General features: G+C 52.4%; 1 protein-coding gene across 8 annotated transcripts in view; it reads right to left on the bottom strand.

Annotated features, from left to right (window-relative positions):
• Window positions 1-24,466, bottom strand: part of Sh3bp2 (SH3-domain binding protein 2) — a 37,203-nt gene that overhangs the window by 2,113 nt on the left and 10,624 nt on the right. For 6 of the 8 annotated variants that reach the window (NM_001414976.1, NM_001100684.1, XM_039091976.2 and 3 more), the window contains 10 exons: window positions 8,615-8,754; window positions 7,496-7,598; window positions 5,732-5,849; window positions 5,279-5,349; window positions 4,362-4,450; window positions 4,016-4,084; window positions 1,738-2,389; window positions 942-1,050; window positions 671-726; window positions 286-367 (listed from right to left, as the gene is read on the bottom strand). In NM_001414976.1, coding sequence (NP_001401905.1) covers window positions 286-367; window positions 671-726; window positions 942-1,050; window positions 1,738-2,389; window positions 4,016-4,084; window positions 4,362-4,450; window positions 5,279-5,349; window positions 5,732-5,849; window positions 7,496-7,598; window positions 8,615-8,750 — 1,485 coding nt within the window. In that variant the 5' untranslated portion in view covers window positions 8,751-8,754. The other 2 variants (XM_006251248.5, XM_006251247.5) reach the window with 2 other exon arrangements.

Below are 24,466 nucleotides of genomic sequence, written 5' to 3' on the forward strand. Positions count from 1 at the left end.
GTGGGACCATCTCTCACACGAGTGAGGTGTGGTGTTAATGGATATGCAACCTCTGCCCTACACGGTCTCCCTATGCCTCTGCACAAACCCCACCCTAATTCGCACTCTATGGCTCCAGTTGGAAGGCAGCCACATTCACACCCAATTTACAGAAGTCATTGAGTTCTGAGAACAGAGAGAAAATGTGCCACTGGGCAAGGACCCCTAAGAAAGAATTCAGTTAAGGTGCCAAGTAAGAGGACAGAGGGCTCTAGTGGCACAGTGGTACTTAGGCAGCCGTCCTACCTTCCCTGACTTGGTAGAGGAGTTCCGAATACAATACAGCCCATCCTGAGGCTCTCCGAGAGGGTTTGTGGCTTTGAACAACCTAAAACAAAACGGCCATGTCAATGGGCGAACCTCCCCAGACAGCTTTCATAAGGGGTACCCACTAGACCCACTCCACTACTGGGCTCTCTTCCCACTCTTGGTTGTCAGTTGTAACAGAGGGTATAACCCTAGAGGGCTTGTAAGAATAAAAAGGCCAATCCAGACCCACTGCTATCATATTTCCTGCCGTGCTAAGGCCCCACACAGCACCAAAGCACTAACACTTGCCTGACACAAGTGAGCAAGGGAGACAAGGGACCTCACGCTGTCATAGCAAGTACAAGAAGCACTTTGCACTAACCTTTCCACCTCGCAGGACTCTGTGGTGTTGACAAACACTGAGTTAGGCAGCGGCACCTGTAAGAGGCCAACAGTGTCACTGTCGAAGTATGAGTGACCCCTGCACACATCTCTGCTCCCCTAGCTGGCTGCCACCTGCCTCAGGATACAAGGCTTTGCATGGTGTCCCGTCCCGCTTTGTGCAGGAGAGCTAGCGAGGGCCCCCAGTCTATAGCTCTCCCATGTCTGCCCACTTGCTGACTGTGGGACCTGGATCCTCCACTCAGTCTTGCCTTCTCATAGTCTTCATCTGAGTCCTCCTCGCCAGTGTCAGCCTGTGAGGGCTGACGGGCCTTTTCAAAGGAGAAGCCCCTGAAACTCTGTCCATCCGGAGGGGATCGCCTGAAACAATAAAGAGGAAGGCAAGAATATTAGCACTCTCAGACACAGACGTCACCCCTTCCTCCCCTCCACACATGACCCTTTGGAATCTTGGTGCCAGCTTTCTCTGGCCCCTGTGGCCATCACTGCTCAGGACAGCGAAACTCGGAGAACCCTGCTCACTGCCCAAAGGAGGTAAGGGAGTTATTTTAGTCCTGACAGCCCAACTGTAAAATCAGGGCTGCCATTAATACTGGTAAGCAGGGGCACTGGCCACCTGAACTCAGGTATTATCCTATAGTGGACACTGCCTGGGCCCAAGATCTACTGTTGATATCTGTGAGACTGTGACAAAGTCACAGCTCTCTTAAAGCTACAAGGAGGTGGACAGATTGGGGGACGCTGAACAATGTAATCTGACCACAAAGGACACCTACGGTAAGAGCCCAGCCCTCTGCACAGGTAGCAGGTAGTCCTCTTGAGCCTAGTCTCCAAGTCTTTAAGGGGAATTAAAGGAAGCCACACGTGCTCTGAGACACAAATGTGTATCGGAATGGATGAGACTAGATATCACTGCGTCACTGAACCAGCCAGGGGTAGGGATGCCAAATGCTTCTCCTCAGAATGTAGGGGGTACTGGATAGAGAACAGACTGGGTTGAGGGAACCTATTGGCTGGCAGCAAAGGCACGACCCAAGCCAGACTCACTGGAGGTGGGGAAGAGGTGTCTTCTCTGGTCTAGGCAGCACTGCAGGCCGAACGGTAACCTCAGGCATGGACATCTTCTGCACCGGAGGCCTGGGGGCCACAGGGGGCACAGGTGCAGACTTGGCTGCTTCCCTTGGAGAAGCTTCTTCAACTATCTTCAGGAACTTGGGTTTATTGGCAGGCACAGGTGGGGGCTCAGATGCAGGTGGCCCTCGGGAAGACAGGTGAAATGACTTGAGTTTGTCACAGTTCCTAGAGGTGGTAATGGCCATGGTGGTAGAGCTGGAGACAGAGCTAGTCCCGTGGCCAGGGGTCCAGGGTTCTGGGCCAGGATTCGCACTGTCTCGGAAGCAAGGATGTTTCCGGAGGTTGGGCACAGTGGGTACGTTGCTCACTGGGGGGTCACTCATCCTCCGAGGGGTAGCAGGCACCCTGAGGCTAGGCTCTACTCGCCTCAGGCCCAGGGGGTCCTTCTTAGCATCCTCAGGGGCAGGGCCAGTGTCCATAAGGCCTCGCTTAGGAGGTGGGGGTGGCAGTAAGGGGCTTGGGCTTTTGGAGGTGAAAGAGTGGGCACGGGGCAAGTCAGAGAAGGTTGGCTTCCGAGGTACAGGTACAGGGGGTGGTGGGTAGGCTGGTGGATAGGTCAGGGCATCTGCAGAACAAAAAATAAAAGCAAGTTGGCACCACATAGAGGCTGGACCACCACTATCCTATACTAGCAACAGACAACAAGAACCAACCAGGTATGCACTTCTCATGGCCACACCTTCAGCTGCCGGCCGCAGCTCATTCAATAGGCATCCTCCATGCCTCCCCCTTGCCCTACCTAACGCCCAATGACTAGCCTGCCACCCAGCTTTCCCTGGGCCCAAGCCACCGCTGCTCCCTGCCACTTCCCATCCCCTGACAACAGTCCATGTAAGGTTTCTACAGCCTAGATGTCACATGAAGAGCTCTTAAGCCTCCCACGAGTAGAAGTAAGCAGAGTTGGGATTCCCAGGCCTTCACTTGAGCAAGGGGAAGGGTGAATTCTGAACAGAGGTGAGCAGCATGGGCCAGAACCCCTGGGGTGAAGATGAAAGCCTGTGTTTATAACGAGCAAAAGCATGGTATGACATCAGATGTCATAGGGAGCTCCAGGACAGTAGGTCCGGGACAAGTGGGAATGACGTGAAAGAAATGAGACCTGAGGCCTGGGTTGTCCCTCAGTCACAGGAAGGGTGGGGATAACCCTCAAGAGGTAAATGCAGAGAAGGAGGGTCAGAGGGCATCTGGAAGAATGAGGCCAGTGAGGAGTGGGGGAGGTCTGTCTAGAGGGTAGGGGGAAGAGTGGTGTAGAGCGTTCAATGAAGGCTGCAGGTACCCTGAATGTGCCTACCTACAGCTCAAGGACAGAGACTGCTTTCTCCCTCTCGGAAGCTGGGTAATCAAGTTGAGGACTAAGGCAAGAAGTGTGAGAGTAGGAAATTAAAGCCAGTGGTCTGGTCGCTGAAGGAGCATCAGCAGAGCTGGCCCGAAAGCAGTGAACAAGGACACCAACACCTACAGCTAGTCAGACGGAAGGAGGAAGGTCAGTGGAAGACGGCAAGTAGAAGATGGCAATCGTCCCAAGACATAATGACAGACAAGACAAAGCTGGAGTGTTCTGAGCAGAGGAAGCCGAGAAAGTATGAGGTATAAGGAGGTGAAGGACAGAGACATGACCTTCCTCCCCAGCCCTGGCCGCCCCTGTCACTCGCAGAGATGTGTCTGTATGCTCATCTGTCTGTGTGCCTCAGGGGGTGTAGTGAACACTGAGTCAGAGATGACAGCCTGGCCTACAGCTATGATCCACAGAGAACTTGTTGCCATGGGCAATGGGCCTGCCTCAGACTAACCCACCTCTCAGTGCCCCTTCGTTTTCAGTCAGCTTCCAGGACCACCCCTCTCTCCTGAACCTCCATCCACACAAGGTTAACTTGGGAGATGGCTGGTAAAGCCAACCAGCCCCGAACCTCTGATTACTTGGATCACAGCAAGGAAACTGAGTCCACACAGAGCAAGACCCACAACCTGCTAGGCGTCGTGGTACATGTTTTTTAATTCTGTAGTCAGGAGGCAGTGACAGGCAGATCTGAGTTTGCAGACAGCCCGGTCAGGAAAGATTGAGGACAGCCATTATTACCAAGAGACCCAACCAAACAATAAAGACCCACCAGCTTAGGAGAGGCTCTATTCTCGGTCCCTGTCTCTGGACTCTACTCACCAAGGAGACCCCAGGCCCGGCTACACTACCTACCTTCAAGTTTCATGGGTCCCGGGGAATCAGGCTCCAAGTACGAGTCTTCTTCATCCTCATGTTCGTAATCTACGTGCAGTGAGTGTAAGATGAGACACAACACAGGCCAGGCCCACTGCATGCAGAACAGGCGGCATGGCACCCAGGAGGCAGGGGGTTGAGGATGAGGAGGTAGGATCTAACCTGAACTCCCACTGCTAGGGGTCAGAGGCAGAGAAGCTGCATCACTCTGCCAGAGGACAGGGCAGGGGGCAAAGCCAAATGCGCTTTTCTCTCCCTCTGGGCAGCCCACGCGGGTTCACTGTCAGCAGTCATGGGGACATATGGCAGGTGCAGAGAGTCTTACCTTCGTTGTCTGTGGGATATGAAGACAGGCTGATATCTATAGGTCGCTCAACTGCACCATAGAAGCTGTCCGTGTCTGAGCTAGAGTCGCTGCAACCCAGAGCAAGGAACAAGCAGTGAGTACTAGACTAGGTGTCCTCCTTGTGAACACTCCCAACACCACAGTCACACACAGATACGAACATATACAGACACAAGGATAATCCCTCACATGTGTATAGGGACACAAAGATCATATAGCTCTCTATATGACATTTGGGCATCATGTATGAACATAGGGACTGGAAGCTTGGGACCATCTATGGGTGCCACCTCCTTGCCCTATTGTGGTTTTAGCCACTCTGACTGACTTGGTGCATCAGAACTGTCCAAATGGCTACTTCTTGTCCAACCCGACAGCCAGGAGCTCTGGATTCAGTCCAGGACCCCAGGGCAGGTCCTTGAGAGTGCCCAGCCCTCCCTGGATCTCAGTTTCACCGACTAGGATAGGATTGACTTATGTTCCCTAGAGAGCCCTGCTGTTTGCTGGGCCATCTCATGGGTGAGGACGCTGAGACCAGGAATACTACACTCGCCCCAAGGATGAAGTAGACACCAGGGAGTTAGGAATCCAAAACTCTGAGCTGTAAATGCTGGGCCTCCATAGTAGGGGAAGGAAAAGACACATAGGAGTTAACACATAAGTACAACAGATTGAGACAGAGACAGAGCTGGAAGACAGACAAGAACAGAGGTGTCGCATGCACACTCACACATGACTATGTAAGCAGCGTGTGCTTCCACACATGACGCTTGCCTGGCACCACCAGAAAAACCTTTATGGAAGTGATTATAAGTCTAGTCCCCAGGGACTAGAAGGGAGCCCTAAGAGCCAAGAAGCCCTGGGGACTCCCCCACCTACCACATCCCCTGGCATACCTGGTATCCAGAGGTAGTTCCTTCTTCTCATGGAAGTGGCCAATTTCCCTGCGTAGCATGGCCATCCAGCTCTGCGGGTCAGGAAGAGCCATAGTAAGTATGATGTTGCCCAGAATGGGGTCCCACACTATCCTCTTCCCACTGTCTAGCAAGGAGAGGAACCTAGCTGGGTATAGCATAGATCACGTGGCTCAGACATGAAATCACCCTCCCGGGGCTGCGGCTGTCCCTCAGTCCGCTCCAGGTTACATCCTGCTGGCATATTCTCATGGTGAGTACAGGCACCAGGCTGTGGGTCTAATCCAACTGGCTGCCCATATACCTCGACCAAGACTTTCTCTTCAGGATCCTAGCCTCCTGTCTAGAATTCATGGGAGGTCAGAGCCTGATGATCAGTGTAGCACTTCAGGCAAGTCCTGCCCGGCTCCTGGGGCCCTGCTACCTGCTAATCACCTTGCGCTCGTCCTCAGAGGAGGCTGAGAAGAACCACGTGCGGTGTTTCTTGCTGATGTGAATGATCTTGAACGGGAAGACATTGTTGGATGTGGTCTCCTCAGCTGCCCGCATCACTCTGAGGGCACATTGCCAGAAGTCACCAGCTTGTCCACTCAAGAAATGGGCTCATCAACCCCTGTAGCTGGACTTTTCCTACTTAGGGGGTTCTTCTTTTAACCATCCTTTATTCCCCCCTTCCCCCCTGTTTCACCCACTATCACTAGACAGGAGAGAAAGGACTGTAGAGGGAAAGGGTGGGGGATAAGTCTGAATCTAACTTCCTTCTCCTTGTTTCTTCTTTGACCAAAACTACGAACAAACCGCAACCAACCCCCCCCCGAATGACCAGCAACTATGAACCCCATTTCTCTGAAAAACTCCCAGAATTCCAAAGGTCCATTGCAGAAATTATCTGCAGCTGGCAAAACCATGCCTCCGTTAGAGCACTGGGCAAATCACAATCAACTGCTGCAAAGCACTCACAGATCTCTACACGAGAGATTAAGGCAAAAACAGTCTTACAATACTTCCATGCTAGTTTTTTTTTTTTTTTAAGAAACCAAAATTCTAGAATTCTCACTACAAAGCCCACCCCTGAATTGATTCCAGCACTCAGCATCATGCCCTGGGGAACACGGGCAGATCTGGGCAGTCTCTGCCTGCTTAGGCTCTCAGTAGAATACCTAGATGCTTCACGGAGATAGCAGAGTATGAGCTCAGGAAGGCACTGCATCTGTGAGGGCTTCCCATGAGAGCAGAGTGCAGGGCTCAAAGACAAGGTCCCATTACTCTCCTTGCCCATCAGAGTCATTCATCAAAGCTCCCTAGCTTTGGCACACGTGGCCCCTGGACTGCCTCTTGACTCTGTGGTCTGCCCCTTGATGCAGGGCTTTCTCAAACATCAGTCTACCTAGGGGAGTCCTGCTGGCTGGGCATCTAGGCCAGGGTATCTGCCTGACTCATCACAGGTGCTGGCCAGGGCCTCTCAGGCTCAACCCACCAAATGGGGTGGACAATCTTTAGGATGCAGTCACATCGGTCAAGGGCTACCAGTCTGGGGAAAGTGACTAGGGAGAGAGCTTTGATTAGCTAGTGCCTAGGGCTAGACTAGGGACCTGGCCTGGCTACTTTGGCAAGGCTGGCTCATCGAGGCTATAGTCAGAGTGAAGCAGAGGCCTGCAGCAACTAGAATAAGCAGGATGGGCTAGGCCTTTATGGGGTGATGAAAGGCTCAGTCTAATGCTACAAGGCAAAGAGCCTGGGTCCCTACAGTCCCCATGGCACAAAAAGAACTCAAGATGACCAATGTAGCAGGGAACTGAACTGGAGCCTGGGAAGACCCTAGAGCCAGAAAATACATGAAGAACCTGAGTTTAGCATAGTCTGGGATGGATGGACTCAGGGCTCCCTGGAAAAGGAGGGTGGTGAGTGAACAGCAGGACCAGAGGCTGAACAAAGAATTTACAAGGTGATAATTCAATGGGAACTCCACAAAGTAAGCTACCCAGGCCCCTGGTACCTGAACCCCCAAGAAGTTCCTAGTAAAGGCCTCACCCCACACATACTGTCCCACCCTGCCCTCAGCAAAAGCCAGGGTAGGTAGAATAATAGCCAGCAAACAGATGAAGGCCATCTCAGACAGCTAGGGATCGGCTCTGTGGTGTAGGGCGAGAGGGAAGGCAATTGGCAGGGGAGGGTGGTGACAGGCAGATAGACACTCACCTGTTGTAGCCGCTCAGTGAGAAGGCGCCCTGCGGGGAGGCAGATGTGCTGCTCTTGAAGTAGTAGATGCAGCGCTGGTGGATGATCACAAAGCGGAGGGGCCCTGGGGACAGTTCAGCGGCAGAGGTGAGCCACAGAGCCACCAGTGAGGGCTCTACTCTGGGGCCCTCTCCAGAGGCCCTGGGCAACATGGGACCAGACCTCTGAGACTGCAGAAGGTAGAGCTGAGCAGGTGTGCTGCCCTTTCCTTGAGCTTTCTTTGGGGTCACTGGCACACTGGCAAGTTTTGGGGCACCACCCCAGGAAAGGCCTAGCCACCCAAAGAAAATGGGTAGATTAAGGCCTCAAGAGACAGTAAGAAAGGGTGGAGCCTGGACCAGAGGGCTAAGGAGGCCATGGCAGCCTTGCTTGGAGCAATAAGACTACTGGGGAGGTGAGGACCTGACCGGGCAAGGAGAACAGAGCTTAGGCACCCAGAGCTGGCTGATGAGAGCCACAGGGACCTGTTCTCAAGCTCCTCTGTTCCTGCCCAACAGCTCCTCCTAACCCTGGGGAAGGCTATTTTATGGTTCTTTCTTGGAAGCTGTCTATACATTGATATGCACACAGGGTCCAATAGTCCAGCTAGAGCAACGCAGGGGCAGGGAGTCCCTGGCAGAGGGCATTGCGAGGGCAAAAGCATGGAGTGCCCATGGCTGAGCAGAGAGCTAGGCAAGGCTCTTTGCTGCCAGCATCCTGACACTCACTCAGCTGACTCCTGGCCTGGCACACGGCATCATTCTGTGCCACGTGACTCGCCAGCTCACCCACAACTCACATGCAAGGCAAGAACACACTGAGGGACCAGACCTATCAGGCCACACTGAGGTCCTCCAGCCTTGGCTGCAGACTGAGGCACTCATGACTTAGCTGGTCAGTACGTACACCAAATGTTCATCCTCACTTTGCCTAGCTGTACTAAGCTGGATCCTGTGACAGGGCCCAGGGTAAGGAAATCATCAGGTTTACCAGGTGTGCCAGCTGCCAGAGAAGGAAAAGAAATCTCAGGAGGCCCCATTAGAGCAGTGAAGAAGCAGAACCAGGTCCCCCCTTTGAAACTCCCAGGATCCGGTGACTCACATTTGAGCAGTTGCAGCTGGGTGCCACCCTTCTTGTGCAAGTAACCAGCCTTGGCCACACCACCAGGCATAGTCAGCAAATTCTGGGCACCAATGGCCTTCATGGGGACAGGCCAATGCATTTCCTCAGCCTCCATGAAGCTGCAATAGAAGCAAGAGAGACAGGACGCAGCTGGGGTGGACATCAGGGAACAGGTTGGCAGGGGATCCTGGGAGAACAGAGCCAAGATCCAGAACGCAATGTAGAAGGTCAGGTCAGTGGAGGAAGGCTCTTCTTGAGCCATCAACTCTTCTGAGTGAGACTCTGGAGTGACGGTGCTACAAAGTCAGTTCCCAATCCTCTTGGCCACACACTTGACTCCAGAATGCTGAACACAATCCTGTCTTCACCGTGAGTTCACTGAGCTCATGGCCCCAGAAAGATTGGGGCAGTAATGACTGAACTCAGAAAACCCTCATCTGGGTACATCAGGTCTTATGCCATAGCTACCCCAAGGTTCCAATGTTACAGGAGCTCACAAGGTGCTTGCTTGTCTTAGGCGGGAAGTCAGGGGTGGCTTCCTGGAGCAGGGAATACTGGGAATCACCCCTTGAAAATGGCTGTTCAGAAGGACTGAGGCAGGCTTTGGGCACCTTCTCCACTAGGTCTGACCTTCCGTGGAGAGAAAGTAAGGTCTTGAGATGTCTACCCTTCCTCAGTAACTTCTGTCCTTTTAAAGTCTTGAAGTCAGATAATAGGAGAAGAGCAAGCCAAGAGCCCCCACTTCCTCAGTTTAATGATTTGGGCTCCTACCTAGTTTGGCTTTCTAGAGGAACTCCAGCCTCGGTTCTTAGAGCTATAAATTGGGAGCACAGGGTGGACTCCACACACCCTTGTCATCAGTGCCGTGAGGGCCATTTGGCAGGTTTGCTAGTATTCACTTTATCAGCCCAGTGTATCAGAACCCAGAGGCTCCTTCCTGTGAGGAACCCCAACTAGCAGTCACAATTGTCCCCTAAACTGGCATTATTCTGTTGGTACCCCCACTTACTCCATCAGGTCCTTTTTTGGACCCCTGAGGAACTGCATGAGAATAAGGTCAGTAGCCTGCTCTCAACAAGGTGGGACGGCTAGGGAGTGATCCAGAAGGGCAGGCTACTGGGATTCCTATTACTACAGTGTCAATCCCCAATTACATACACAGAAAACCCTCCAGGCCCGGGTGGCCCAAGCCTGAAAGCTCAACATTCAGAAGGCTGAAGCGGGGAGATCTACTGCGTCAGAAAACGAAAGGAAAAAGGATGAAAATCAATCAAACTCTTGTCAACGGCAAGGCCCACGCCACCAAATATGTTAGAGAATTAAGTTCCGTTGGCTACCCCAACACACACACACACACACACACACACACACACACACACACACACACACACACACACACACAAGGGGGGAGGTGAGATGGGGGGAATCCACTAACACTCAAATGCACTTGGTCCATAGTCCCGGCCAGCAGGAGCAAGGTCAGGGCCATTGGTCCTTGAACCGCAGGCAGAGGTATGGAACAATAGCGCGACCACACCCCCACGCAGGGCCAAGGGGGAACGCGGGTCCGACCACAGCAGTGGGGTACGAGGAGGGTGCCCACTCCCACACCCATCGGGGGAGGGTGCTAGCAAATGGACAGACAGAGTGCCAGGCTCGGGGGCCCCCGGCCAGTCAACTGTGGCTGGCCCATGCTCCCCTTTGTTCTGGGTAGACGCCGGATAGCGCCTGGGGCTCCATGGACTTACAGTCCCCAGTCGTAGTGCAAAGGCTGGGGGCCCAGGTCTGAGGAGTGAGAGTCTGAAGCGTGGGTGCTCAAACCCAGAGCTGGGGCCCCAGATCTCGAGCCCCAGGATCAGTACTCACGGTGTCCACGCGGCGGGCACAGCGGGCTTCCGGGGGGCGGCCAGTGCCCGTCTACCCTGTGAACAGCGACATTGTCCAGAGCCGGGCCCACCAGACGCAGCCTCATCCCTGGAGCCCGTCTCCCGCCAGCCCCAGCTCCGGGGCCGCGACCCAGAGCCCGCCATAGCTCGTAGAGCCCCAGGCCGGAGCGGCCACTGGCTCCTCCCCTCGCGGGCGGAGGAGTAAGGGCTAGGGGCCAGGTGAGGAAGCGGACCCGCCCCTCCACACGTCAGCTTCTCCACCCACTGCACTGAGGGTGGTGGGCTACAAGAAGTGGAAACTTAGAAACTTATGCCTATACAGTCCAGAATTAAGAGCCATCTAGACAAACAAGGAAGCCACCAAGGCGAATGAGGAAGTCCCGTTCATATTCCCAACACCTGAGGATCCCAAAGTCCCCGCTTGTGGATCGACACCCAGTTTGTGCCTTGGATATGAGCAGAGGAAATAGGGTACCATGTTACCTTGCCAATGTCCACTCCATGGGTCTCCCTTGGGACAGAATTCCCCCCAAGGAGCAGGGGGTCCAGCCCTTGGCAGCTCTCACCTACTTGGGCTCTTTTGGGTGTCAGTCCCAGAAGAGTGTTCCTGGCTGCCTAAGGTTGGTAAAGACCTGTTGATCTCCTAGGCATCCTTCCTCCTCCATCTCCCATACAATACAGGCTGCCCCAAGATGGACTGCCTGAGACAGAAGGCAGCACCCTTGCCCTTCTGAGGAGCTCTGGTAATGTTCCTCAGGCTTCATTCCCACCCAGCTGTCCAATCTACGTTCTTCTCCCTGGAGTCCAAGCCTCTAGATTAGGCAAGCTCTGCTGGCCCCTTCCCACTAGGTGCAGCCTTGAGGTCCCTGCAGCTTTCTCTCTCCAAGAGGCTGGCTGGCTGCCTGCATTGGTTCCTGGAGGAGCACCTGCCTTCTTACCCAGAACACTAAGCTGCCTCCTCCTTCCAACCACCCTGCACTACAGGTCCCCCCTCTCTACTGCCTCTGAGCAGGCCACGCCTCTCCCAGCTTCCAACAATGTCCTTCCCTTGCCTTCCTGCCAACACACCATTCCCATCACATCTTTAGTCTAAATACCACAGACACAGTCCTGCCTGGGGGTGTGTGGGGTGTGGGGAGGGTGTTAAAGAAGATCTCACTCTGTAGCCTGGCTTTCCTCTACCTTGGGATGCTCCTGCCTCAGCCCCCCCCCCCAGGACTAGTATTACTGCTGTATACTCACACCTGGCAACACTCTGGCACCTCCTAATTCAGTCCTACCCCTACTTTCAACCTTTGGTATGTGCTTTGCTCTGTCCCCACCTTCTGGGTCTCTGTCTCTGCGCACAGACCCTACTAACCTAAGCCCATAAGAATTCACCTTAGTCCAGGTTGTTCCCACTGCCTGCTGTTGCAACTCAAGTAATTTAGCCATTAAATATTAGATTCTAAGAACACTAACCATATACAAATTCACCCAAAAAACATAAAACCAAAGCCATGAGGCCAGTATCACCCCAATACCAAAACCCAGGTAAAGCTATCACAAGACAGAACATTAATTCTCTGAGGTTGGTTTGCTTGTTTTTGTTTTTCTTTTATGACAGAATCTTACATGACTCAGGCTGGCCTTGAACTAGCTACGTAGCTGAGGATGACCTTGAACTTCTGATTTCCCTGCCTCCACATCCTAAGTGCTAGGATGACCATACCTGGCTTAAACAGTGCTGTGGATTGAAACTAGACAGGGATCTACCAATCCCATATCCCATATCCCCAGCCCCAAACCCACTTCTGGATATAAGCATAAACATTCTCCACAAGATGCCATCAAACTGAACACAACGCCACATAAGAAAATGTTCTATAACATGAACAAGGGGGATTTATCCCAGCAATCCAAGGTTGCTTTAATAGTTGAATACAATTAATATAATGCACCATATTGATTAAAGAACAAAACCACACGATCATCTGAAAAGATACAGAAAAAGAATTTGCTGTTATCTAAATCTTCATAATAAAGAAACTAGAAACGGGGCTGGAGAGATGGCTCAGTGGTTAAGAGCATTGATTGCTCTTCCAGGGATCCTGAGTTCAATTCCCAGCAACCACATGGTGGCTCGCAACCATCTGTAATGGGATCTGATGCCACCTTCTTGTGTGTCTGAAGACAGTGACGGTGTATTCATATACATAAAACAAGTAAATAAATCTAAAAAAAGAAAAAGAAACAGAAGGGAACATGTTCTAAACCTAACAAAGGGTGTCTAAGAAAAGCCTACAGTATTACAGCTGGAGGTGAGAGGCTGACCATTTTCAGTTTCCTGAAAGGCAGGAACCACGCAAGGATGTCTGATCCATTGCTGCTTTTCAACATTGTACTGAAAGTGTGGTCAAGGCAACTGCATTATGATAAAAAGAAACTGAATGTCGGGCTGAAGAGGCTCCTTAGTGGCAAGGAGCCCCACTGCCTTTGCAGAGGATCCAGCACCCACAAGGAAGCTCGCATCTGTGTGTGGCTCCAGATCCAGGGGCTTCAATGGCCTCCTCTGGCCTCCACAAGCACTACATACATTTGGTGCCCAGACAGAAATCAAGAGTCAAGATAAGAAAACAAACAAACAGAAACAAACCCTAAGCAATGACTAGATGGCTTATGCAGCATAAACTCCAAGGAAGTTAGAAATTATCAGGACTAATAAGTGGATTTTGCATGGTGAAAGGCTGTACTAGCAACAAGTCGGGAACAAGTGAGTTTCAGTGTTCCTTCTCCTGAGTAGTTGCCCATTACTGGTAGCTAGTGACACAGCTTCTCTCTACCTGACCCCAGCCATAGTAGGTCATCATTATCCCTCAAGCTTAGGTTTTGGGCCCAGCACAGAGTGGGAATCCCCGGTGCCCCAAGTTAAATAGACTCTTGTTCCCGGTGGGTGTTTGGGCTGAGGATTGCTGAAGGGAGCTGACACAGCCCTGCTCTGATCTGTCTGGAGCTGCTACAAGGAAAGATGAGCCAACCTCCTCCTGGCTCAATGCATGGGTGGGGTTGAGTGCAAGAGTAAAGCAGTTTCAGCCCCATCTTTTTTCAATTCAGTGGCCAGCAGGAGAAGGCCCAGCTACCACCCTGCTTCGGGCAGAATGAAAGCTCGTAGGTGGCCAGTGAGCAACCTTGGAGAGGGTGTCAGGAGAGAGAGCGATACTCGGCCTCATCTCTCCCAGGCGTTCTCACTTCAGAGACAGAACTGGGATCACAACCCCTCCAGATGAGCCCTGCCTGACACCAGCTGACCCTGCTCAGGAACCCAATCGCCAATCCAGGAGCAGAAAGAGGATGTGGCACCCGAGGGTGACTACCGTGCTGTGCTAGAGTTCCTGGAGAGTTTCAGCCCAGCTTACAGACTCCAGCGTCGTCTGTGCCTGGGAAAACTGAAGAGAAACTAAAGAACTCCTGGCTTGCCTGTGGACAAAGAAGACTCTTAGCCACTCGCTGACGAGCTAGCCACCTCAGTCCCCACAGCACCACCCCAGCTCCAGGGACCTAAGAGCACAATTCAACTCCTAAATACTGGGGAGCTGACGGTTCGTGGGTTGGGGATGCTCAGTCCCCTTCTCTGTAGGAACAGCAGCCTGGGTGGGTTGAGTCACTGTGGAGGAGAGTTTTGAGGGAGAGTGTGGAGACAGTGAAAAGCCCACCTTGCCCTCATCTTCAACTGAGTCCTTAGCAACAGAGGAGATATGGAAGAGTCCAGGCCTCTGAAGCATAGCAACAAATCCCTCCTCAGGAGGAGGCTGGGGCAACAGGGTCAGGACTCATTTGCCAGGTTCACTGTGCTTCGTGAATCCTTTTACTCGTAGCTGCAGGCCTCTCCCCGGCCCCACACCAGGGCTGTGGATATGTGCAAATGAGTGGTTGTGGCTAGAGCCCATGAGACCACGTAGAAGCTGTGCAATCCTTGTTCGTGTGTGCATGTATGGACATGCATTTGAGCCTGTACGTTTATGTGCTTGCATACACACCAGGGAGACTGGATCCCTGCCACACATTCCCCAAGTCACGTATCACTGCTTCTGTGTACATCTTCCTCCCAGCCCTTCTCATAATTGATCTTATTCAGGGGACCCTGTTTCCAGAGGATGCTAGAGGATACCGACTGAACCACCCAATAAAAGCCACTCTGTGCCACAATGGCAGCCCGAACAATTTCAGAGGTAAGCTCTATGGCTTGTACCTGCCTCGGGGCTCTATGAACCTACAGGGGTGAGTAGTCATCACCTACAAGGCTCTGCACACCTGGTTAACATCACAGGTGTTACACTCACATGATGTACGTGTATGCACATTGACACATGTGCATACATACATGCATATACGAGCCAATACATGAACTCAGGGTATAGCCTATGAAGCTCTGGGCTCTGACAGCCCCTGACACCTGCAGATATGTTCCCACCTGCGTGAAGGACACTTATTCTTTTTTTTTTTCTTTTTTCTTTTTTTCGGAGCTGGGGACCGAACCCAGGGCCTTATGCTTGCTAGGCAAGCGCTCTACCACTGAGCTAAATCCCCAACCCATGATCTCATACTTAACCCTCATATGACACATACACATGCACATATACTCATTGTGGTGGTTTGAATGAGAACGGCCCCCAAATGCTCATATATTTGAACGCTTGGTCACCAGTTGGTAGAACCGTTTAAGAAGGATCTAAGAGGTGTGGCTTTGTTCTAGGATGTGTGTCGCTGGGTGTGGGCTTTGAAGTTTCAAAAGTCCCATGCAATCCCCACTTAACCCTCTCTGCCCTGTACTTGTATCAGATGAGAGCTCTCAGCTACTGCTCCGGGGCCATGCTGTCTACCTGCTACCGAGCTTCTTGCAGGATGGTCCCAGACTCTGACCCTCTGGAACCGTGGGCTCCAGATTAAGTACTTTCTTTCATGAGTTGCCTTGATCCTGGTTTTTGTTCCAGCCACTGGAAAGTAACTAAGGCATTTTTGTTCTCTTAGGAACTGAACCACACATGCATCCACAATCACACATACCTACAGACACAATCACACATGCCTACATACTGTGTCATGTGTCCAGGCACATGCTCTTGAAGCTACCGAGATGGTTCAGCAATTAAAAGTGGGTGCTGGGGGGTTGGGGATTTAGCTCAATGGTAGAGCGCTTGCCTAGGAAGCACAAGGCCCTGGGTTCGGTCCCCAGCAACCACATGGTGGCTGTAATGGGATCCGATGCCCTCTTCTGGTGTGTCTGAAGACAGCGACAGTGGACTCATATACATAAAATAAATAAGTAAAAGAAATGACATATTTTTAAAAGCCATAAATTCATGTGCTCACACTCACACATTCTTACATACCTGCTTGCTCACACACGCGTGCTAATATACATTCGTACCATACATATATGCAAATCGCCTAGATATTCACACCATATACACACAAAGACACACTTACAGTCTGCTAAGACCCTTCATGGGTGGTCCCTAGAAGCTGGCCTGGCCCAGCCCACTCCCCAACTGCTCATCAACATTGACAGGGTGGGAGCATGAACTCAGTGCTTTGTACTTTACAGGCCAGGACAATAAGGCACGGAAGGGCTTGCACTAGGCACTCCCCATAGGTCAGACTCTATGCTCTTCAGGAGCCGACCCAGATCACCATCACAACACCCTGATATGCCAGGGTCCAAGGAGCCAACAATTCATCCAAAGCCACACGTGGTAAACATCCAGTAAGTCAGAGCGGTCTAGCTTCCCTACCCAGCCCACTGCCTCACCCGGGGCTGCCCCAGCTTACGCTGCCTCATAATTCTTCCCTCTTAGTTTCTCTTTCTTCCTTCCTCTTCCCAGAATCTTCTCTGTTAGAGAATCAAAACTAAAATTCTAGAAAGGCCCAGTGACCAGTCATACCAGATAACCCGGGGGTAGGGGGAGGAGAGGGTCCCCATTGCTGTCAGCTTCACAAGGACAGCCCCCTCTGGTCAGTTTTCTGAGGCCTTGGGATTACCCACTTAATGTCAGGGCCTTGAGCACAGCATTCTCCTACAGGCAGCCAGGACTTCTCAAGTCCTCTTGAGCCCATATGTGTGTGCACGCATGCCTGCACACACACACACACACACACACACACACACACACACACACACGCACACGCACACGCACACGCGTGCGCGCGCACACACACGCACAATGTGTAGACACAGAACCTAATACCAAGAACCACCCCAGACAGGGCTTACAGTAGGAAGGGTTCAGAGGCCTGGCCTTCTCTCTGGTGAGCTGTCTTCTTCCTCCTCCCCACAGCTGCTGTTGGGAGGTATATAATGGAGTCTTAAGAGTGTTTTAATGGCCAGTTTCCTCTCTGGGCTCTATTTGGTCCATTCAGATTTAGGGGCTAAGTAGACAGAGGCCAATCTCCTTGGAGTTTATTGCTTCTCACAGGACTGACTCCAATCCCCTATCCTGGTAAGAGCGATCTATGATCCTTCCTCCCCCTGCCCCCACCCAAGTCCTATAGTGGCTAGGCCAGTACCACCTCCAGAAGCCCAAATCCAAAGCTGTTCAACTTACCTCATGGCACTGACCCAACACATGGCACAACTTCCTGTGACCTGCTGAGGACAGGTGTCCTTGAGTCCAGAAAGGCTATTCAGTCCGGGGGCTATGGGGAGGGACTGCAACCTACATCCCCCAAGCATGAGATCCTCAAGGCCCCAGCTGCTCCCAGCACTGCCTAGCCTGCAGAGCAGCTCAGTAGGCTTCACGGGTAGGGGAAGCTGGGGCCAAGAGGGTTTCCTCCTTGTTTGGGACTTCCTGTTAGTGGGCAGTCCCAAGGAGAAGGCGTTTTCTGACTTCCCCACAGCACGGTTCTAAAAGCCACCTGGGGCCCAGGGCAATACTCCCATCAGCCTGCTGGGTTTTGGCCTCTGAGTTTACTCAGTTCTGGGGCCAGCTGTGTGCCTACAGAGATAGCTTCCTCTAGAACCTCCTGGCCCAAGTCTCAAGGCCAACTCACACTATCAGACCATGAAGCCCCTCACAGACTAGGGTGTCTGGCCCAAGGAAGACAGTGCTGATATCTCCCATTGGGAGCTCATTCCCTCCCCATCAGACTCTTCCCTACAAGGCACATACTCAAAGCTCTGCCTTGCACCTAGTACCTGTGACTTTCAAGATGGGTATTTCTGTGCCCTTTGACACCAAGAAACTGAGAGGCTAGGAAGGAGCTTGGGCCCAGACATCAATCTCTTCCTACAAGGACTCTCTGAGTTACTTCTCTGCCTCAGCTAACACCTGGCTTTCTGGAAAGCATTCTTGCTATCCACGCGGCCTCAGTGGACAGCACACTGCTGTTGTCCCAGGGTTCCTGCCCAGTGGCTCACTTAGAGTAAGCCCCTCCCAGATATTTCTGCTCCCACAAGCCCAGCTTCTTTATCTGCTTTATCCTGGAAACCACCAGGTAGAGAAGCAGGAGTTTCAACTCCAGCCACTGAGTACCTCTGCTTCTCCCTGCTGAGCCCCAATCCCAGGGTAGGAAATGGGGGGATAGAAAATGGATGGAAGGGCTGGAGAGGTGGCTCAGTGGTTAAGAGCACTGACTGCTCTTCCAGAGGTCCTGAGTTCAAATCCCAGCAACCACATGGTGGCTCGCAACCATCTGCAACACAATCTGATTCCCTCTCCTGGTGTGTTTGAGGAGAGTGACAGGGTACTCACTTATATAAAATAAATAAAATCTTTAAAAGAAAATGGATGGAAAGGGGGGTTTCTGAGACCAAGGGCCAACTTCATGGCAGGACTGAGTTCAAAGACTACGGGGTTCCTAAGAGTTGTGGAGTCTTTACTTTGCCCAAGAGGCACCCCAACTCCATGGATTCACTTCTCTGTCTGTGGCTCTGACTCCAGTGGCCCTGAATACCAACCCTATGACTGGTTTTGCAAGTACCTAACCCTTCACAGGCACAGGCCTGTATGTCAGCCGCTCAAAAAGGGCAGCTTGCTGAAGAAGGAGCTCCTGCCTTCCCAACATCTGCAGCCTCAGCTGTGCAGCCAAGATCTCCAGGCCACAAAGGCGGCCAGTGGGCTAAAGAGCCCTGGCTATCACCTGGAGAGTGGAAGGCCTCAGCTTTGCTGTCTGGGCCTCCTTAGGGTGGGCACAGATCCCCAGTCTCCCTAAGCCACTAGGTTCTACCTCTGAGGCAAGTCCCTCCCTGCTGCAGAAAGCTGGGGGCAAGGCGTGAATAGGATGTGGAAATGCAGGCCTCTTCTCACTCTCTTTCTCCTTACCAGCAGGGCTGAGCTAAAGGAGCAGGTGAGGGGCCCTGAAGCATGCAGCAATGAGTACAAACCAGTGGGGCAGTTTCCAGAGGGCACAGGGCATTTGGGAGCTGTGGGCTCCAGAGGACATGTGAGGCCCAGGGAGGCTTCCTGGAAGAGAACCCTAGGTCTGATTTCTAGAACAGAAGTGGGCTGAAGGAATCACACTAGGAAGGGCTCAGGGTGAACAGCATGGGGGAGTACAGAGGGGGAGCCAGGCTCTGGGGAGATTAGGGGCAGAGAATATTGAACCCCAATAGGAGACGAACCAGGAGCCAGCCAGCTCTCTAAAGTATGTTACCCCTTGCCAAACAAACGGAAGGCTAGATACAGCCTAAGGCAGAGGCATGCACCACACCCATGCCCAGTTTTTGTTCCCACACTCCTCAATGCAATAGAGGTCAAAGTGAGCCACACCCACCCTGAACACCCCAACCAGGTCTCCAACCCCAGGCCCTCACCTGTAAGTCTGTAGGGGAGACAGAGCCCCAACAAAGGATTCAGACCATTGTTGGACCTTCCCCCTAATCCCAGCCTCTAGGAGTCCTGAGCCATGTGACCTCCTCAGGCCTCAGTTTCTCCAAGCGCCAAGACCCCTCCGTGAGGGTCACTCCACCACCTTCACCTTGTACTCTAACGTGAGGTAACAGCAGAATCCCAGCAGGAGGACGGATGTATGTGGCTGGGGTGAGCCTATCCTTACCAGCACTGGGCTGCCTTGACTTCCACTCTATCCTCATACTCTGGACTGGTGCCTTAGGTTTCCAAAGTTGAGAACCCCCACCCAAATCAGGTCAGACTCAAGGCACTTACCAGGGAAGGTAAGAGATAGCCAGTAAAGCTAAGCAGGGGCCCAGGGTTAACTAGCACAGAACTTTCTTTCAGTCAGGGTCCTGGCATGCCTCGGCCTGTTCAGGAGTGAGATAAGCACCTAACACTACCTAAAGGGTACACAGTGCTGGCCCTGCCCTGATACCTCAAGCCTGAGAAGAGGCTAGCCCTGCTGACATCAGCACCCTACTGAGATTTGGAGGATGGCACGATATGACCCACAGCCAGGGATCAGTGGTATCGCATTAGAACCCACTTCAAGCACACAGAACCTCTGTACCCACCCTGGTATCTGCTGACCAGCTGTCTATACAGCTCAGGCACTAAGTGTGCCAAGAGAAGAATATTCCAGTGGGAGGAGGAGGAGGAAGAGGAAGAGGAAGAGGAGGAGGAAGAGGAGGAGGAGGAAGAGGAGGAAGAGGAAGAGGAGGAAGAAGAGGAGGAAGAGGAGGAAGAGGACGAGGAGGAGGAGGAAGAGGAAGAGGAGGAGGAAGGGGAGGAGGAAGGGGAGGAGGAAGGGGAGGAGGAAGGGGAGGAGGAGGAAGAAGAAGAAGGAGGAAGAGGAAGAGGAGGAAGAGGAGGAGGAGGAAGAGGAAGAGGAGGAAGAGGAAGAGGAGGAGGAGGAGGAAGGAGAGGAGGAGGAAGAGGAGGAGGAGGAGGAAGAGGAGGGGGAAGAGAAGGAGGAAGAAGAGGAGGAGGAAGAGAAGAAGAGGAGGAAGAGGAAGGGGAGGAAGAAGAGGAGGAAACCTTGCCTCTATCTTGCCTTGGGACCTGTGAGTGCCTGAACTGTGAGGGGGTAAGCTTCTGCTGTTTTCAGCTCTCTAGGATACAGGACTCCATTAGTGTTGGCCCAGGAATTGGTCCTGAATGGAGCCTCATCCAAGTTCTTGATGGGATCTGACCTACTCCCTGTATGCTCTATCAAGGAAAGGGTAGCTCTGTGAAGCTGCATCTCAAAGGGATGACCCTAAGCTGGCTTCCCTGGAAGTCATATCCCTGTGGAAGCCTCTCACAGCTCTCATACAAGGGGCGTCATACCTGGTTCAAATCCACCAAAACTGTTGTGCCCGTCTCCCCTCCGAAATCTGTTCTTCTTTGGCTCAATCAAGCTGTTTCAACAGCACAGCAAAGGCTAAACCAGCTCTTTGGCTGAGGGGATGTGGCAAGACCACTGTTTCCTGCTCCAAGGCCTGGCCATTCCCAACACCTACAGTTTGAAACTTAAAGCCACTTCCTTTGAGGCTAGAACTACCTAGAACCTTGCCCTTTCACTGGAATCACATCAGCAGCTCAATCCTCCCCACCAATGTCACCAAATGTGACACCAGCACTCTTTACTGACCTGCATCTCACTAAATCCCCAGGGGCCTAAGAGATGGATGAGGAGGAGCCAGAAGCTGGGCTTGGGTCACATACAAGCAGCATCTCTAGTGTGGCTAGAACCAGGATATCCCTGAGTCCAGAATGTGTGTCTCAAAACTAAACTGCACTCAAGGGTCTCTCATAGAATTGACGTCCATGTTGGCTATAGTCAAGGCTCACTGATGTTGACCGGGTGATACCAGCACAAGACTGAGCCAGGGTGCTAGGTGTCTACCACAAAGCACAGCACCAAGGAAACTCGTGATGTCTTTATGTCCTGGGATGTCTGACCAGGGCTTCCTTTCCCAGGCCCCGTATGTCACTGTTCCTCATAAGCGTGCCTGAGCTGGGTGGTGGAGTGTCTCTTGTGCTGACTGGGAGTGATGAGCTCCAGGGTTCCAGGAGACCCCCACACTTGGTGCAGAGTCTGCGCTAGCCAGGAGGGGGCAGCACACTAACTTCAAGGAGGATGACTGGGGAAGTGTTACGTGTTGAAGATAACTAGTCCCAGTACGGTGAGGGGTGGGTGGGGCTGGGGAGAAGGAAACAGGCAAAATCTCCGGGAAATGCACGCTGGCCTGGCATGATGGCTGCTGCGGGCTGCTCCCCTACCCCAAACCACAAGCCAGCAGAGGCGGCTCAGGATTCACACTTCAGTTCATCACAAACACTGACAAATTTCCACCTTTTAATTGCTTGAGAAAAAAAAAATCTTTCAAGGGTGCTGACGTATTAGACCAGGTCCACCCCCGAGTTCCTGGCACCTCACCCACAACTGCAGCCTGCATCTTTCAAGCTCCTGCCGGGCTTGACTCAGAGGAGTCCACTCCCCCACCACCCAGTGCAGTGAGCCTGGGCATTCTGATCCAGGCCTTGTACTAAAAACACTTGGAGCTGCCCCCTGAGACTGCTGCCACTCCATTCTGAGTTCCCCACCTAATGAGCATCTCTCCGCTCAAGCGACCTCTGGGAACAGATTGGGTCAGCGGCTAGACAACAGATCCGCTGTGTTCAGCCCTCCTTTTTTTTTTTTTTTTTTTTTTTTTTTTTTTTTTTTTTTTTTTTTTTTCCGGAGCTGGGGACTGAACCCAGGGCCTTGCGCTTGCTAGGCAAGTGCTCTACCACTGAGCTAAATCCCCAACCCCCCATCCCCAGGCTCTTAACGCACTCTCAGCTCAGTTTCTTCACTGAGGACTAGATCCCACAGCTCCCGCGTGGGCCACCTACTGAGGTGACCAGCTCACTCCAGGATACTGGGCTTCCACTGGCACAACCTTCCTGCCACGCTGAACATCAAGCAAGCGTCAGAGAATGTTTTGGAAATTCTCTTGCTTGACACCTTCCCATTGCACTCCCAAGGGTCTGGTAAGATGCTCCATCATCCCTCTAGCCTGTGCCTGACCTGCATTCCCAGAGTGTCGGAATTTGATCCAAACACACTAGAATACATTCTAGCTCCACACAGCGGAGGGAATACGTTTTACCCTCCCTGCTTCCCAAGGCCACTGTCCCTTCTGGAGGACCCTTCCCAGTCCCTCACAGAATCTGGCTCCCTTTGTGTTCCCCCCTTCAATGCTGTTACCTATACTCTGCCCCAGCATCAGCGCTTGGGCACAGGGACCTCTCTAAGTCCATCCCCTGTGTGTCCTGGTATGTGCCTATGGTGTCCAGTATGATGTAGGCGACGGATTCTTCTTATAGTCTCTGTCTCCCAATAGCTGGCACCCCAATACCCCATGGCACTCAGCTAATGGTACTTTCTTGCCAAACGAGACCAGACTCGCCATCTAGACCAGTGGTTCTCAACTGTGATCCCTCTTGGGGATCGAATGACCCTTTCACAGTGGTCACCTGTCCGATATCTTGCATATAAGATAATTACAATACGACTCATAACAGTAGTGAAATTATACTCATGAAGTAGCAGTGAAAATAATTGTATGGTTGGAGGTCACCACAACATGAGGTAACTGTATTTAAGGGTCACAGCATTAGGAAGGTTGAGAACCACTGCTCTAGACACATGCACCCACCTTCTTCTTCCTAGCAGAGGAAAAGGGGGTTCTGTTTACATGGAGAATGTCCTTGAAGCTGTGCACTCTGGAGCAGGCACTGAGCCTTCCTGGATTGAGCTTCTCCTCACAGTACCTGTGCTGATAAAGCAAGAGTAGCAAGTTGCTGGGCAGCTTACACCCACACCTTGCCCCTGAGCCGCTCCTGATCCTCTGAAATCCTTAGGAATATAGTCAGGGGCAAAATCTACTAATAACTGTGGAACGCTGTCTCCTCTGAGGTCAGTGCTGAGCCCTGCTGTCAAGGGCAGGGCCTTCCCAGGTCCAGCCTGCTCTACCTCTCCAACATCCAGCAGCTGAGAAGACAGAGCTCCCATCCACTAACCCCTCCTGGAGACACCTACATCAGAGGCACATGATGGGGCCATGACATGGGGGTCAGGAATCCAGAGAGGATCCTGCCTCCAGCTGGACCAGGGAAACCGAGGGATCTTCCCTTGTGCCAAGGCTACTAACTTGGAAGCTCACAGTCACCTGTGCCAAAGTTAACATTCTGAGGGAGCCTCACAGCCCCAGGGTCCTAGGAGGCATTTTTCGTTAAGCTTGGCTCAGACCAGCCTTGGGACCCATCCCTGGGAAGACACCTGGATCCCTCAAAGACAGAAAGTCTGCCCTCCATGAGGACAGCAGTGCTGGGTCCCAGTCTCTGTAGACAAGGCAGGGCTCCGGGAAGGAGGCTAGGGGCCAGATGCTCATACCAGAAAATTCTAGCAAAGAAACAGAACCCCAGGCCTCAGCTCCTCAAAAACTGCAAAGTCCAAGGGGCCATTGGGGCTCAGGACAGAGGGATGGGCACCTGCTTTGCCACAGTCTGCAATGAAGCAGATGAGGAGTACTGAAGAGCTGAAGGCCCCATCTCTCATACTCAGCCATACTCTGGTGACCAAGTAAGAGGGGCAAAAGGAGACAGTCAGAGCGTCGCTCTCTATGGGCAAAGCCCACAACCTGAACCCCAGGATCCAAGCTGGCATCATTGTCTATCTGGGACTGCCTATTAATAATCTGTGGAAGTGGCCACCTCTGACTCACACCCTTGTGACATCCATTCCACCAGACACTGTGACACATCAACCAGCATTGGGAAGCAATGTTTCATGTGAGTTAGCCAAGCCAGCGGATTACACAGACAGCTCTTCAGATGGACGACAGTTTATGCAAAGACCTTGGAGTCAGGACAGGAGAAGGTACACACACCTTTAGATATGCCAGACAGAAGTGCTACGGGGAACAGTACTCTGCTAAAGCAGCTGTCTGTGGTCTAAGCGTCTGGGCCGAGGCACCAAGCAGGCCCATGCTCCAGTCCCAACGTTGTCCCCTTGCACTAAGGCAGGCTACTCCTCTTCCTGAGAATGG

Source organism: Rattus norvegicus, chromosome 14, assembly GCF_036323735.1.
Source record: "Rattus norvegicus strain BN/NHsdMcwi chromosome 14, GRCr8, whole genome shotgun sequence".
Taxonomy (NCBI): domain Eukaryota; kingdom Metazoa; phylum Chordata; class Mammalia; order Rodentia; family Muridae; genus Rattus; species Rattus norvegicus.